The 14,400-nt window shown below is 39.8% G+C and overlaps 1 protein-coding gene across 1 annotated transcript in view; it reads left to right on the top strand.

Annotated features, from left to right (window-relative positions):
- The window catches only part of CFAP43 (cilia and flagella associated protein 43), a gene marked incomplete at both ends in the record, with an annotated part of 98,914 nt that overhangs the window by 62,808 nt on the left and 21,706 nt on the right, over positions 1 to 14,400 (top strand). Inside the window, 7 exons of the mRNA XM_082673472.1 lie at positions 5,027 to 5,131; positions 7,308 to 7,424; positions 8,319 to 8,546; positions 10,132 to 10,338; positions 11,267 to 11,356; positions 11,653 to 11,733; positions 12,361 to 12,486. Of these exons, the coding sequence (XP_082529598.1) occupies positions 5,027 to 5,131; positions 7,308 to 7,424; positions 8,319 to 8,546; positions 10,132 to 10,338; positions 11,267 to 11,356; positions 11,653 to 11,733; positions 12,361 to 12,486 (954 nt within the window). The remainder of the gene's footprint in view (positions 1 to 5,026; positions 5,132 to 7,307; positions 7,425 to 8,318; positions 8,547 to 10,131; positions 10,339 to 11,266; positions 11,357 to 11,652; positions 11,734 to 12,360; positions 12,487 to 14,400) is intronic.

The following is a 14,400-nucleotide window of genomic DNA, read 5'->3' as shown; positions in this document are numbered from 1 at the left end:
CCAGACATCTGATGTTTGTCTCTCCCCCATGACATTAATGCCAGCCATCTTCCACCATATACTTGAACATTTTTAGAGATCTCCTCAGCCACCTCATACCAACTTCAAACATTTTTGGTTTAGTAAGCCCTTTCTTAATTAGAGTTGAAATCTTTCTCCCTGTACTCCCTGATTCTTCTACTCTTTGAGCACCATCTCTATAGCCACTGTGAAAGTGGTTAGAGAAGACTAGCAATTACCATGTTTCCTATGTATCTTGTCTAGGCTAACTATCCCAGCTCCTATGATATCATATACTGTAGTTTTAATAGTTTTATTATTATTGTAATTTTCCTCTAATTTCGTTTTATTTCTGTATGGCACCCACAAAAGAATTTTAATTATTATCTTTCCAGTTTAGAGAAGAGCATAAACTGAAACCTCCACTTTTCTAGGTACTGTACTTCTATTAATTCACCCTTTGCACTGTTTTGTGGCAGTCACAACACATTGCTTACTCATATGGATTTTATTTTGGGTAAAAGCCTTAAGAGTGTTTTACACAGGATGTTCTTAAGCAACCTCTCTCTCAACCTGCACAGTACATTTGATTCTTTGAGTGTGCAAGTATAAAAACATTTTCCCCACTGAAAAAGAGAATTAAATAAAGCTGGATATAAGGACATTTAAGTGAATTATAGTTGGTTAAACAGCTACCCCAAAAAGAGACTTGTTATTTGACTGATGATTCTAGGAGAGAAATCTCCAATCATGTGGCCCAGGACTCTGTCCTGTTAAACATGTTTATTAATGACTGGAGTGAAGATGTGAAAATGAGGCAGATCTGTCCAAATGGTAAATGACATGAGGCTGAGAATGAGAGGAAATATATTAAATAACAGAATTAATACCAAAAGTACCTCAAGGGACTAACTCAAGGAGATAAAATTCACCTGGATGTTCATTCGCCCATCCATTCATTCATTCTGCAACATTTATTGAACACCTATTACATGCCAGGCACTACTGTAGGTGCTGGGGATACAATGAATAATACAGATAGGTCCCACCCACATGGGGCTACTCTAGTAGAGAACAGAGACCATAAACAAATCTCTATATATTATATGATGGAAACAAACCAGATTCGATAATAGATGTGGGGGATCTACTTCTGTGGTCAGAGAAGACAACTTTAAAGAGGGGACCTTTCAGTTGCAAACTAAGAGAAGAGAGGGAGCTGGCTATACAGAGATCTGAGGAAAGAGAATGTCAGGCAAAGGGAGCAGCAAGAACAAGGGCCCTGAAGCAGAAATTGCTCAGAGTATTCCAGGGCCAGAAAGGCCAGAAAGGCTGTAGCACAGTGGACAGGAGAGGGCCTCACAGAATGAGGTGGGAGAGGTAGGCAGAGGCCAGCTCTGAAGACCTTGTATGTTGTGGTGAAGAATTTGGCTTTTGTTTTTAAACATACAACAGGAAGCTATTAGAAATGATCCCTTTTTCTTATTATAACAGATAGGCACCAATCTAGGGGCTTTTTGAATGTTATTTGATCATCACAGCAATCCAAAAAGGTAGGTTATTGTTTTCCCCACTTAAGGAAACTAAGGCTTAGGTGGTCGAGTCACTTGGCTAGGAGCCCACAACTCGAGTCTGAGCAGGTAAGCAGTCCTGGTCTGCCCACCAGGCTTCTGGCTCATCCTCCTCGGCCCTGGCCTCACGGGCCTGGAAGGCCACCTCCTATTCTGGCACCAGGTCCTCCCAGCCCATTCATCTTGATCACTCTAAAATGAGTTCGGCTTAGGTGCCTGCCCCTATTCTCACCCTCTCATTGCTTTTTTCTCCAAGCTCTTGTCTGACCACTCGGCCCCATGAACCTGCTCCTCTGGACTGTTGACCTACTGACCACTGATGAAGACACTCTGCTCACCTGACCCCCACCCTGTGCCTCTGCCCCAGATGCCCCCATCCCTTGATGCTTATCAAATTCCCGTGCATCCCTCGAGGAGCCTCCTTGATCCTCTGTTGCAGGCTTTGGTACAGAGAAAGGTTCTTCACGTGCTCATTTCCCTCACGTTGTTTAGTTTTCCTGAGCTCCGGGCTTTTGAAGAGATATCAGCCCTAGATTGGGCGTGATAGTAGAACCAGACGGTTCAGGACAGAACAGTGCTAGCAGATGGCACCATAAATCCACCTGGGAGCAGAACACTAACCCCTGGGAAGAGCTAAGGATCCCAGTCCTAAAGGGACCAGGCTACTAGCCCACCCTGACCAGGATCTCAACAATAGGGCAAAGACCAAAGCCCAGTAATGACCACCTAGACACAGTATTAGCATTATTCTGGAGGGATTGATAAATAGCCTCAAGAGTAGCAAGGGGAGGAATGGAGGAGCCTGGGAATCAGACAGGTTCTGAGAACTAATATGCCAAAACAGCTGTTTAAGAAAAAATAATACTACAAAGCTACAGTAATCAAGACAATATGGTACTGGCACAAAAACAGAAATATAGATCAATGGAACAGGATAGAAAGCTCAGAGATAAACCCACGCACCTATGGTCAACTAATCTGTGACAAAGGAGGCAAGGATATACAATGGAAAAAAGACAGTCTCTACAATAAGTGGTGCTGGGAAAACTGGACAGCTACATGTAAAAGAATGAAATTAGAACACTCCCTAACACCATACACAAAAATACCCTCAAAATGTATTAGAGACCTAAATGTAAGATCGGACACTGTAAAACTCTTAGAGGAAAACATAGGAAGGACACTCTTTGACATAAATCACACCAAGATCTTTTTTGATCCATCTCCTACAGTAATGGAAATAAAAACAAAAATAAACAAATGGGACCTAATGAAACTTAAAAGCTTTTGCACAGCAAAGGAAACTACAAAGAAGATGAAAAGACAACCCTCAGAACGGGAGAAAATATTTGCCAACGAATCAACAGACAAAGGACTAATCTCCAAAATATGTAAACAGCTCATGCAGCTCAATATTGAAAAAACAAACAACCCAAAGCAAAAATGGGCAGAAGACCTAAATAGACACTTCTCCAAAGAAGACATACAGATGGCCAAGAAGCACATGAGAAGCTGCTCAACATCACTAATTATGAAGGAAATGCAAATCAAAACTACAATGAGGTATCACCTCACACCAGTTAGGATGGGCATCATCAGAAAATCTACAAACAACAAATGCTGGAGAGGGTGTGGAGAAAAGGGAACCCTCTTGCACTGTTGGTGGGAATGTAAATTGATACAGCCACTATGGAGAAAAGTATGGAGGTTCCTTAAAAAACTAAAAATAGCATTACCATATGACCCAGCAATCCCACTACTGGGCATATACGCAGAGAAAACCATAATTCAAAAAGACACATGCACCCTAATGTTCATTGCAGTACTATTTACAATAGCCAGGACATGGAAGCAACCTAAATGCCCATCGACAGATGAATGGATAAAGAAGATGTGGTACATATATACAATGGAATATTACTCAGCCATAAAAAGGAACGAAATTGGGGTGGATCTAGAGACTGTCATACAGAGTGAAGTAAGTCAGAAAGAGAAAAACAAATATCGTATATTAATGCATATATGTGGAACCTAGGAAAATGGTACAGATGAACTGGTTTGCAGGGCAGAAATAGAGGCACAGATGTAGAGAACAAATGTATGGACACCGAGGCGGGGTGGTGGTGGTGGTGGTGTGATGAATTGGGAGATTGGGATTGACATGTATACACTAATATGTATAAAATGGATAGCTAATGAGAACCTGCTGTATAAAAAAATAAATAAAATTTTAAAAATCAATGAAATCAAAAGCCGATTCTTTGAAAAGATTGATAAACTGAATAAGCCTATAGCTAAGCTAAGAGAAAAGAGATAGATACAATTACTAATGTTAGGAAGAAAAGAGGGACATCACTACAGATTCCATGGAAATTAAAAAGGAATAAAGGAATTCTATGTTTTTGAAGATTCTATTGTTACATTCTCTAGCTCAGAGATTCTTTCCTCAGCCATGTCCAGTCTACCATCATGTCCAGAGCCCATCAGATACCTTCTTTATTTCTAAATAAAGAACATTTTTGATCTCTGAAAAAAAAAAGAAAAAATAATTGAAAACTGTATTAGCCATTAACTCAATGGGTAAAATCAAAAATAAATAAAACGCAAATTAAACAAGGTATTTGTTCAGACAATGAATAAAATAAACATGAATAAATGAGTAAATGAATGAATGAATAAATAAATAAGACATTTTCTAATCTGGGAGATATTATTTTCAGCTAGTTTGCTAACGATCTGCCAACAAAGTGAAATGCCAATAAAAGAGGTTCTGTACAACATTGTAAATCAACTATACTTCAGTAAAAAAATAAAAAAAAAAGTTTCTGAAGAGGACCCTAAAGACTAAGGATTGTTGGGTGTCACTTTCATGCCAGCTCTTTTGGCAAACTTTATTAAAATAAGAATACTTAATCACTTAAGGAGGTAAAACTAATTGAGGTAACATATGTTTCTAAATGGCAAAAGGTACATCATACGATCCCCAAGAATAGTGGAACATTCATTTCACAGTGGACATAAACAATAGAAGAATATAGTGCAATAAAACCCCAAGACAGAGGTCACAAAATGCCACTTCAAATATGCATTGACAAGGAGTAAGCCAACATTTACATATTTCAAACTTTTCTAATAAAACAGGAAGACTTGGCACAGTGGGTTTGCTTTACCACCTTGTGCCAACCAGGCAGATCTGTGATGGTGTGTGTGTTAGCTATCCAGCTACCATGGCTGTGCAACTGCCCACACACCTGCCTTGGCTCCTGTGTAGGACCTGCCTGCCTTAGTGGTGTTTGTGTTGATACCCTAGTCCTCAAGGAATGGAACCCTAAGCCTCCAGACTAAACCAAAGACAGGGAAGTATCCCCCTCCAAGTGCATCTGGTTTTTACAATTGAGATTGTTTTTGAGGCCACATTTTCATTCTTACTTTTCCCTTCATTTGTGTTCCTTAAGATAAGAAAGGATGCTGAGATGCAAAACCTAGCCAAGAGATATTTGGCTGAACTTATCAAAGGAGAATGCTGGAATTCGATGGCTGTGAAAGGCCGAGCTCTTAAGGTAACAGATAGAACTTCAGGTACAACACCTTTGCCAATGAAAATTTTCATGGGAAGTCTCATGGCAGAAAATTTTAAAAAGAAAAAGTTTAAGAAGATCCATATATAGGAAAGCATTCGAAGCACACCTTGCTCCTTCTTGTACTGACTCCACCTCGATGTGTCATTTTCCCTTGTCTCGTTCTTTCCTCTCTGCTCAGTCCCCATGTGCTTCTAAGCCAGCATCTCTTAAGCTTTGTTTCAGCACCTCTTTCCCTCTTTCCTCTACGACACCACCTGCATCCGGGTCTCAATATCTGTCTATTCCAAACCGCCACTTCACTCACATTCCACACAGATTGAAAACTAGACATAATATTATTCACATTTCTTTTTTTTATATAAATTTATTTATTTTATTTATTTATTTTTGGCTGCGTTGGGTCTTTGTTGCTGTGCGCGGGCTTTCTTTAGTTGCGGTGAGTGGGGGCTACTCTTCGTTGCGGTGCGTGGCTTCTCATTGCAGTGGCTTCTCTTGTTGTGGAGCACGGGCTCTAGGCGCACGGGCTTCAGTAGTTGTGGCACGTGGACTCAGTAGTGTGGCTCACTGGCTCTAGAGCACAGGTTCGGTAGTTGTGGCGCACGGGCTTAGTTGTGCTGCGTATTATTCACATTTCTACCTGTACCTGCCTTCACATTTTCTTTTCCTTTTTTATTTTTTTAAATATTCACAGTGAGATTTTTATGATCTTTTTTTCTTAATTTATTTTTTAATTTTTGGCTGTGTTAGATCTTCGCTCCTGTGTGCGGGCTTTCTCTAGTTGCGGTGAGTGGGGTCTACTCTTTGTTGCAGTGTGTGGGCTTCTCATTGCGGTGGCTTCTCTTGTTGTGGAGCATGGGCTCTAGGCGCACGGGCTTCAGTAGTTGTGGCACGAGGGCTCAGTAGTTGTGGCTCGCAGGCTCTAGAGCACAGGCTCAGTAGTTGTGGCGCACAGGCTTAGTTGCTGCGCGGTATGTGGGATCTTCCTGGACCAGGAGTCGAACCCATGTCCCCTGCATTGGCAGGTGAATTCTTAACCACTGCGCCACCAGGGACGCCCCTGCCTTCACATTTTCTAAAGGACTGTTTTTTGTGCCTTTTTATTGAGATTCCTCCCAACACAGCTTCCCTCTTTGTGTAGGGTGACCAAGAGTCCCAGTTTATGCCTGTGGTCCTAGAGTAACTATTAACAGCACCTTTTTCACTTTCAAATATGCCCCCTGTTTAGATAATGAAGTATTGATCACCCTCCATTTATGTGATTGAGTATTGCTCTAAAACAGGGTTTCTCGAGAACGGCACACTTGGGGCTGGATAATTCTTTGTTGTAGGGGCTGACCTAAGGATTGGAGGATTTTGCAACATCCCTGCCCTCTATCTACCAGGCCCCAGCAGACTCTGCCACCCCAATCAGTGACAATCAAAAAATGTCTCCAGACATTGCCAAATGTCCCTGAGGGGCTGGAGAGGATGGAGACAGTGGCCAGCAAAATCACTTCTGGTTGAGAAGCACTGCTCTAGAAATAAATCGTTCACAAAAGCACAGTATTTTTTATAAAAAGTTTACACCAATACTGAAGGCATACATTGTTTTATTTTATTTCTTTTTTTTTAATTGAAGTAGAGTTGATTTACAATGTTGTGACAATCTCTGCTGTACAGCAAGGTGACTCAGTTATACACATATAGACATTCTTTTTTTATATTCTTTTCCATCATGGTTTATCACAGGATATTGAGTTATGTTCCCTGTGCTATACATTAGGACCTTGTTGTTTATCTACATTTATTCTAAATGTAATAGTTTGCATCTACCAACCCCAAACTCCCAGTCCATCCCTCTCCCTCCCTCCTTCCTCTTGGCCACCACAAGTCTGTTGTCTATGTCTACAAAATAGATAAGTTCATTTGTGCCATATTTTAGATTCCACATATAAGGGGTATCATATGGTATTTGTCTTTCTCCTTCTGACTTACTTCACTTAGTGTGATAATCTCTACATTGTTTTATTTTAAAGAAAGCTTCCATGGGCCATTTCACTCATGCATGATAACCTATGGATTAATTTTGTTGAGAGAAAACATGCCCCACTCTGCCCCAGATACACACAATTGTTCTAAAAATGGATTTATTTCATTTTGCTCTTTTTTTCCCAAGTGCTTTCACATCCCATGTGTGGTTGAGAACTTCCCAATGAAAGAACGCACAGATGAAGAGTTGAAAGAATTGAAGAGAGTTGTGCAGCAAAAAGAGATTGAAGCAGAGTGTCTTAAAGTACAATTTTAAATATATATGTGTTTATATAAGTGACGTGTTTTCTTTCAGGATTTCCTTCATACAGATTTGAGTTGGAATACTACTTAAAATACGTTTAGATATTGTTTGTGTTTATATTTATATTCCTTGTTTATGTGTAGGAATATATTCTAATGAATATAGGAGCCTATATCCACGTAAGGAGCCTATATCCTAACAACATTGGCTATCCCTGAAATATGATGATATACTTTTAAAATTGAGATTTGGGATTTTGTTCTTGTCCTGCTCAGAAGTTCTTCATCCACACATACTCTTTTTACCCCCTCTTATCACTGAGGATTGTGTTTTAAGATAGTTGGCCAAGGATGAAGTAGAATCTGTTTTGGTGGGATTTATTGTTTTCCTAAAGCAATCCTAGCTTTTTTTTTTTTCCAGCAATCTCTGTCAAACCACTTAAAAACACTGCCCAATTGGTGTAGTTTCATTTTGGCCAGAACTTTGCATCCATTCTTTTTCTAAAACTAAAATGAAGTCATGCTTAATTCTTTTTACATACACATACCAGTCCTATGTGAATAAGTTCCTTTGTAAAATGTGAAGAGAAAGTATATTTTTTAATGCTTAAGCACCAAGAAAGACTCAAAATATTTACGAGAAGCTGTCATCCCGACAGAAAAATATGAATATTACACACTATCAAGAAGAATTTTTACTCTTATGATTTATCTACAGTCTATCAATTTCTGAGGCTTTCTCTTCAGCAGGTTCAGGACATCACTTTAAATTCAGTTGTTGGCAAGACAATTAACATCTTAAAATGATTATTGAAATAATTAAGTTGTCCCAAAATGTCCCTTTAGAGAATTCTTCTTATTGCATAACTTTCATTTCATCTTTTTCTATATTTAGCTACAGAAGGAAATTGTAGAGTTTCAGTCTGCAATTACGTTGGTTAAAAAGCATCATGAAGAGGAGGATGAAGAAGAGGAAGAAGATGGGACAGCAAAAGATACCAACTTGCCCAATTACCTGCTTGGTAGTCTGAGTACTGATTTTAGGGTACCTACCTCTTTGTTGTCAAGCCAACTGGAACTTCATTCCAGAGAGGAGAAAATCAACCAAATTATATTACTGAAAGTGGGTGAATTTTTTCTTTACCCTTGAAAATCTCTAAAACTTTCCATGAGGTGTCTTGCAAAGGCTCAAATTGAAATCCAATGCCAATCAAATGATGTCTTTAAAGTACACAGAGAAATATCCACATGGCTAGCATCCATGTTCTTTAAACAGAGCTCGTGGACAAGAGTTGTTTTCATCCATTTGGAGTGGGTTCTGTGATACCAGGTTTTCTAAAGAGCACCCTCCACTGGCTAACACCGCAAACCATTTTTCTACTTAGATCTTCGGGAAACTCAAAGATAAAAGAAATCCTTGAATGCCACCTTCTAGGTAACCCAGATGTCAATTAGAACCTCCTTGTAAGATCAAGATGTGAATGCTTATCTATCTCCTTAATCTAGGAAAATACAATTTCCTCTCTAAGATTTCTATAAGTGCTGGGGCTCAGGGATAAGGTATGGTGTCCTTCAGGCTCTAAGTTCCTACTCCTTGCTTTCCACCAAACAAGTCAGTTTCAGAACACACCTGTACATGCCACGCCTACTGAAGGTTTTCGAAAACTCAGTAACTGAGATTGCACCAATGCAGACGGTTTGAAATTTAATGTTTGGCCATTCCTATTCCTGAAGATCCTTCAGTCATGTCTGCAATTTGAGTTCTAGCCTCCTGCTGGGTTACTCTGCTCTCCCTTCCTATCTTTTTCTCTTCTTTGTCTCCTCCAATACCTAAAATTCCTGTGCATTTATACTGAGAACTGTTGAGTTATCCCTTTTGTTGCTTAGCTTCTGCTGACCTATGCCCTCAGTGTCTCACCTTCCTGCTGCTTTATTAAGGTGTTTTCCTACACGAAAGTAATTTCAGCCTGAGAGAAATTCTGGTGCCAGCCGTTAAGATCATTTTCTACCCTGCTTTAATGGTTTCATCTTCAGTAGGATAGATATATAGACTGAAGTCTGACGGTAAAGTCAAGTCTACTTTTAGTTTGACCCATCATTCTACTCATCAGCAGAGCTAGGGGCAATCCAGTTGGACCCACATCCACCTTAGTAAATGGCTGATCCAACTGGGCAGCTTGGGTTCTCTTTCTACCTGAAAATGACCTGTCCATACAGAGTAAGAATATTGTGTGTAGTTGTGCTTCTCTGGAAGATTCTCCAGACCTCTATAGGCCATCTTTTCCTCACCTCCTCTCCTCAAACCTGGTTCCAAAGAAAAGATATTTCCCAAGTTTAATACTGAATATTTCTTTTAAAATATTTTTATGATGGATTTTTTTAAGAACATACACAAAAGTAGAGAGAATAGCCCAAAGAGCCTCCAAGTAGCCATTACCCACTTATCAATATACCTGCACACTGAATTGCATCGCACATTTCTGGAAGTATGTTGTAGTATAACAGTTATGCTGTTGCTTAACCTTACCCATGGTGGGATGCCACTATAGATTACTGAACCAAGACGTGACTTAATATAAACAGTATTTTAGAAAGATTACTTTGCTTATAATTTGTAAAGTGATTTTGGAGGGAAAGTAAAGCTGTGGGACCATGTTGCCAGGAAAGGTATAATACATGGTGTGTTTATAATAACATTGATATTTTAGGATATTATTTACAAGGTAAAAACTGCTTTCAATAATGAGTTTGATGCGGCATATAAACAAAAAGAGATTGAAATTGCACGTGTGAAGGAAAAAAATGTAAGAATTCAAGAAATCGTTTTGGATCTGGAGTTGGAAGAAACAGTCTGGCAACCAGAATTTGAGGACTGTGAGAAGCCAGAGAGAACCCTCATTGTGGAAAGTACTGAGGTACGATTATCCGTACATCATCTCTTCCCTTCTTTCTCATGACGTTTTCCAGGCTCTTATTTATTCTTCTTGTTTTTGCTACCAGAAGCAACCGTATAAGGTAGCATTCTTGGTTACAAGTAACAAAAACAGTTAACACAGCCCCAGCAATAATGGGGATTTCTTCTATGAATGCCATAGAGTCCAGAGAAGATTTGGACACCAAGCCTAGAAAGAAGCAGGAACCACACACTGGAACCTTGTGGAGAGTCCAGAAGTGCTCTTTCTTCATCTCTTGACTCACTTCTCTCTGCATTTCAGCTGCCTCTAGCAGTTTCTATGTTATATCGCCTATGCTCAAGAGAGCAATTTGTCCAAACTATAATCTCTTAGCCCTAGTTCTGGATTTGCCTGGGAAGGGGCTTCTTGGTCCAACTTGGGTCCAGCACCTGTACCCATGGAGGCTGGGTCACATAATGGGAATGAGGCTGATGGAGCTCCAGTAATTATCTAGCCATTAGAGTAGTATGGGTCCCAGAGAAAGGGGCTCACTGGACAGCCTTCTTAAAAGGTGTTTGGCACAAATGCAGTTACAAATAAATGCTTAAAGAAGACAATTCAAATATAATCATATTTCATTTATAAAAAGTAACTCAAAGAGAACACCCTTGCTCACATGAAACCATCTTGATTACTTTGGGGCAAAAGATAATAGTGTTGCTTAGAAGTAATAACAAACACTCATATAGTCCCTGTTAACAGTAACCATCTATTTTTCTCACTCTCTCATTTTGGACCTCATCTTCATTCCAAGATAGGAAATTGGTTGCAAAATCTGGATAGTCCCTCTATCTCCTTAATCCCTTCTAACCTCCTCCCGGTGTGTGGAAAGAAAGTATGGCTTGAATTTTGTAAGAATAACAGCAGGAAACCACATTTTCTCTTTCAGATTACAGCTCAGAGACATATTAAACCACAGCAAAAAGTCAAAACAGAATTGCTTGTGACCCGTGAAATGGAGCGATTGCTTCTGTCACAGGTATGCGGTTTTTTTAAATGGTACCTAAGACCCTTTTCCTTTTAGGGATATTTGTTCCTAATTTGGTTGAATAGTCTTGTACTCCACCATAGAAACACATCAAGGCATTTGTTGTGGTCAGAGGTCACTGGAATCTCAGTGGCCTCCTCTTCTCCCCTCCGTGCATGCCACTGCCCACACTCCCCAATCCTAAATGCAGTCATTCTAACATTGGGGACAGGGGGGCTGTCCCCAGTGCCACTGGAGTGTCAGACCTCTGTCTCAGTGACCCTCTCTGACCTTGGCTTTTTCCCAAGGGCTCCACCACAAGACGCCGAGCCCTCATGGACATGATGGGAGGAGTTCTGGAAGTCAAGAAGGAAGACATTTTGAGAATGGTGAGATTCCTGGTCATCCTTATGGAAGGTGGAATGGGATGGAAAGAGCTACTTAAATGTGACCATTTTTTCCCATGTGAACCTGAGTCGTAGAAATTCTACAGTGACAAATATACCACCCCCCAGTACCTTATAAACTTACCACATCAGGCAAAGAAGAAGAAGTTTGAAACACCAGGCTTGCCTTCCAATCTGATGAAAAGCAAACAAATGAACAACAACAAAAAAACAACCACAGTTGTTTGGGTCTGCACAGAAAGTAGGGATAATACTGAACCTCTAATTTTCCAGATACACCAAGAAACATTCCCTTTGATACCTGACATAGGTATCCCTGGAGCTCAGGCATAGTTCTAGCTATGAAGATATCAACTCACACTTCTGAACTTGTCACCTAAGAGTCAGGGTACATCCCAAAATGCTTACCCTCGCTTAAGTGACAGAAAAACCGTTGTAACATTTTTTCATATCCTTTGGTCAAAGTGTTAGGTCATTGCCTTGCCAATGTGAAGAACTATACCCTCTTAAAGGACTCTTTTTTTTAAAACTGTAACAATAACTCTGAGTTTGACTGTATTGCTATATTTATGTTTAACCTAGAATATATGCTTTCCTTTATATCTTCAGGTGATTCCTCAACCTGCTTTCATGTCAAAACCTGATGCTTTGTGGTCTGAAAAGGAAAAGAAACAATTCAAAGAGTATGAGAAAAAAGTCAAGGAATTAAATGAAGAAAGAGATAAGTATAGAAAGGTCAGAAGAGCAAAGAATATAACCTACCTTGTCAAGGGTTTTTTTTCAGTATCTTTTCAAATGAAGTGCTCTTTATTTTCTCAGTGTCTTTAATAGCCTAGAGATGGTGTTTGGGCTTAAATTCTCAAGAGAATTTGAAGAAGCGAGTGGAGATAAATTTAAAGGCCTACTACAATTTAAAACGAAAAGAACATGTAGCAATTTTTTAAAGTTCTTATTGATTTCAAATTTCACATCATTACAGTTCATTTGGTCCTTCACTCATTCTTCAAATATCTAATGAACACCTATGGTAGTATGTTCAAGGCACTGCAAGGGACTGCTCTCTATTGTCTACGTCAATTTGAGTTGTATACTGTTGCTTGACTTGCTCTCAATTTCAAGGAAAAGACTTGAGAGAAAAATGACACAGTCAATAAAGTTCTGATCTGAGATTTTTGCAATGCAGGTCTCCCACTTTTATCCTTCCATCACAAGGAAACATTCCCACATTAAAAGTGCTTACAGTTATAATAGAGATGTAAAAGGTGATGGTACACAACCAGGTAAATGTGAAGAAAGTAAAATCTTACCATCATTTGAGGCAGGGCAGTTTGTCAGCTTTATGGTGAACAATTCCTTTGAACGTATTGTTAACTTGTCCCTGTTTTTATTCACTGCAGTCCTCTAACAGTGTCTCTGTGTATTATCCAAAGTGAGTAGTTTTGAATGCAGCAAAGATTTCAAGAAGTTACAGAGTATAGACGCCTAAAGCAGTGCCATTTACTCCACAGTCTCGCACTGGGAGGTAGTCCGCTGCCCACACCTTCACCCTCGGCTCCTTGGCCACGCCCACCTGGTAAAACCTCAGCCTTGATTAAGCCAGGACTCAACCTTCTCTGCACCTGCACCATGCAGTGTGTAAAGGAAAAACACTGACTGGTTTCAGTCTAATGACCTGAACCTTTATTGGGTCCCTAAAGCTGCTCAACAATGCTATTCCCCCTAGCTTTCAATTTCCCCCTAGCTTAATCCACATCACCTGGGGGAGCTTTTTTAAAATACAAATTCCGAGTCCGTCATTCTGAGGACATAGAAGGACCCTGAGATTCTGCATTTCTAACAAGTAACCACATGGTGCAGCTTCTGCTGGTGGGTGGACTACAAGATCCTAGCGAGATCCTAGAGGGCCACTTCATGTGTTCTCCCCTATCCTCAAACCTCCAACACCTGACCGTCAACTCACTCTCACCTTATTTTCTTTTTCACTGGGAGAAGAGAAGCAACGAAAAGAGATTTTCCTTACGCCTCTCCCGCCACATCTACCACCCACCTGCATTGAATCCAGAGATCCTCCCTGCCTTTCTGTTCCTTATGGGTGAAATGGCCTTGCAACTGCCCAAGCCTGGTCTTCCACTCGTGCACTAGGTCCCATCCCATCTTACCTGTTCAGTGCTGTTACTCAGCAATTTGCCCCTTTTCCCTGCATCGTCAGTTTTCCCCCTCTACTGGATTTTTCCATAGACACATTGTATACATCTCTCATCTTATACAAAAGGAAAAAAGACTCCCTTGAACAGGATTCTGGAGTTCTTTCTATTATTCTTGTGACTTTGGGGTTAGTCTGAATTTATTTCAAAATAAAAAGTTAAAAGAAAAGAAAAAACAAACACTCCCTTGACTCCACTTTCTTCTCAATCCACTGCTCAATGTCTCCTTGAAAAACTGATGTTCACTGTCTCTAATTTCCCTCTTTTAAAAGAATCTTTTTTAAAAAAAACTTCTGTGTTATGGAAAATGTCAAACATATATAATGACGCCCTTTTGCAGCTTCAACAATTATTGACTAATGCAAATCTTATCTCATTTTATACCTCTACCTACTTCCCTGACACTGAATTATTTTTTTACTCATTTGTAAAAAAATTTTTTTTT

The sequence above is a fragment of the Grampus griseus genome (genome assembly GCF_964374135.1).
Source record: "Grampus griseus genome assembly, chromosome: 16".
Lineage (NCBI taxonomy): Eukaryota > Metazoa > Chordata > Mammalia > Artiodactyla > Delphinidae > Grampus > Grampus griseus.
The sequence above is the reverse complement of the archived record's forward strand: the minus strand, read 5'-3'. Positions and strand labels throughout refer to the sequence as shown.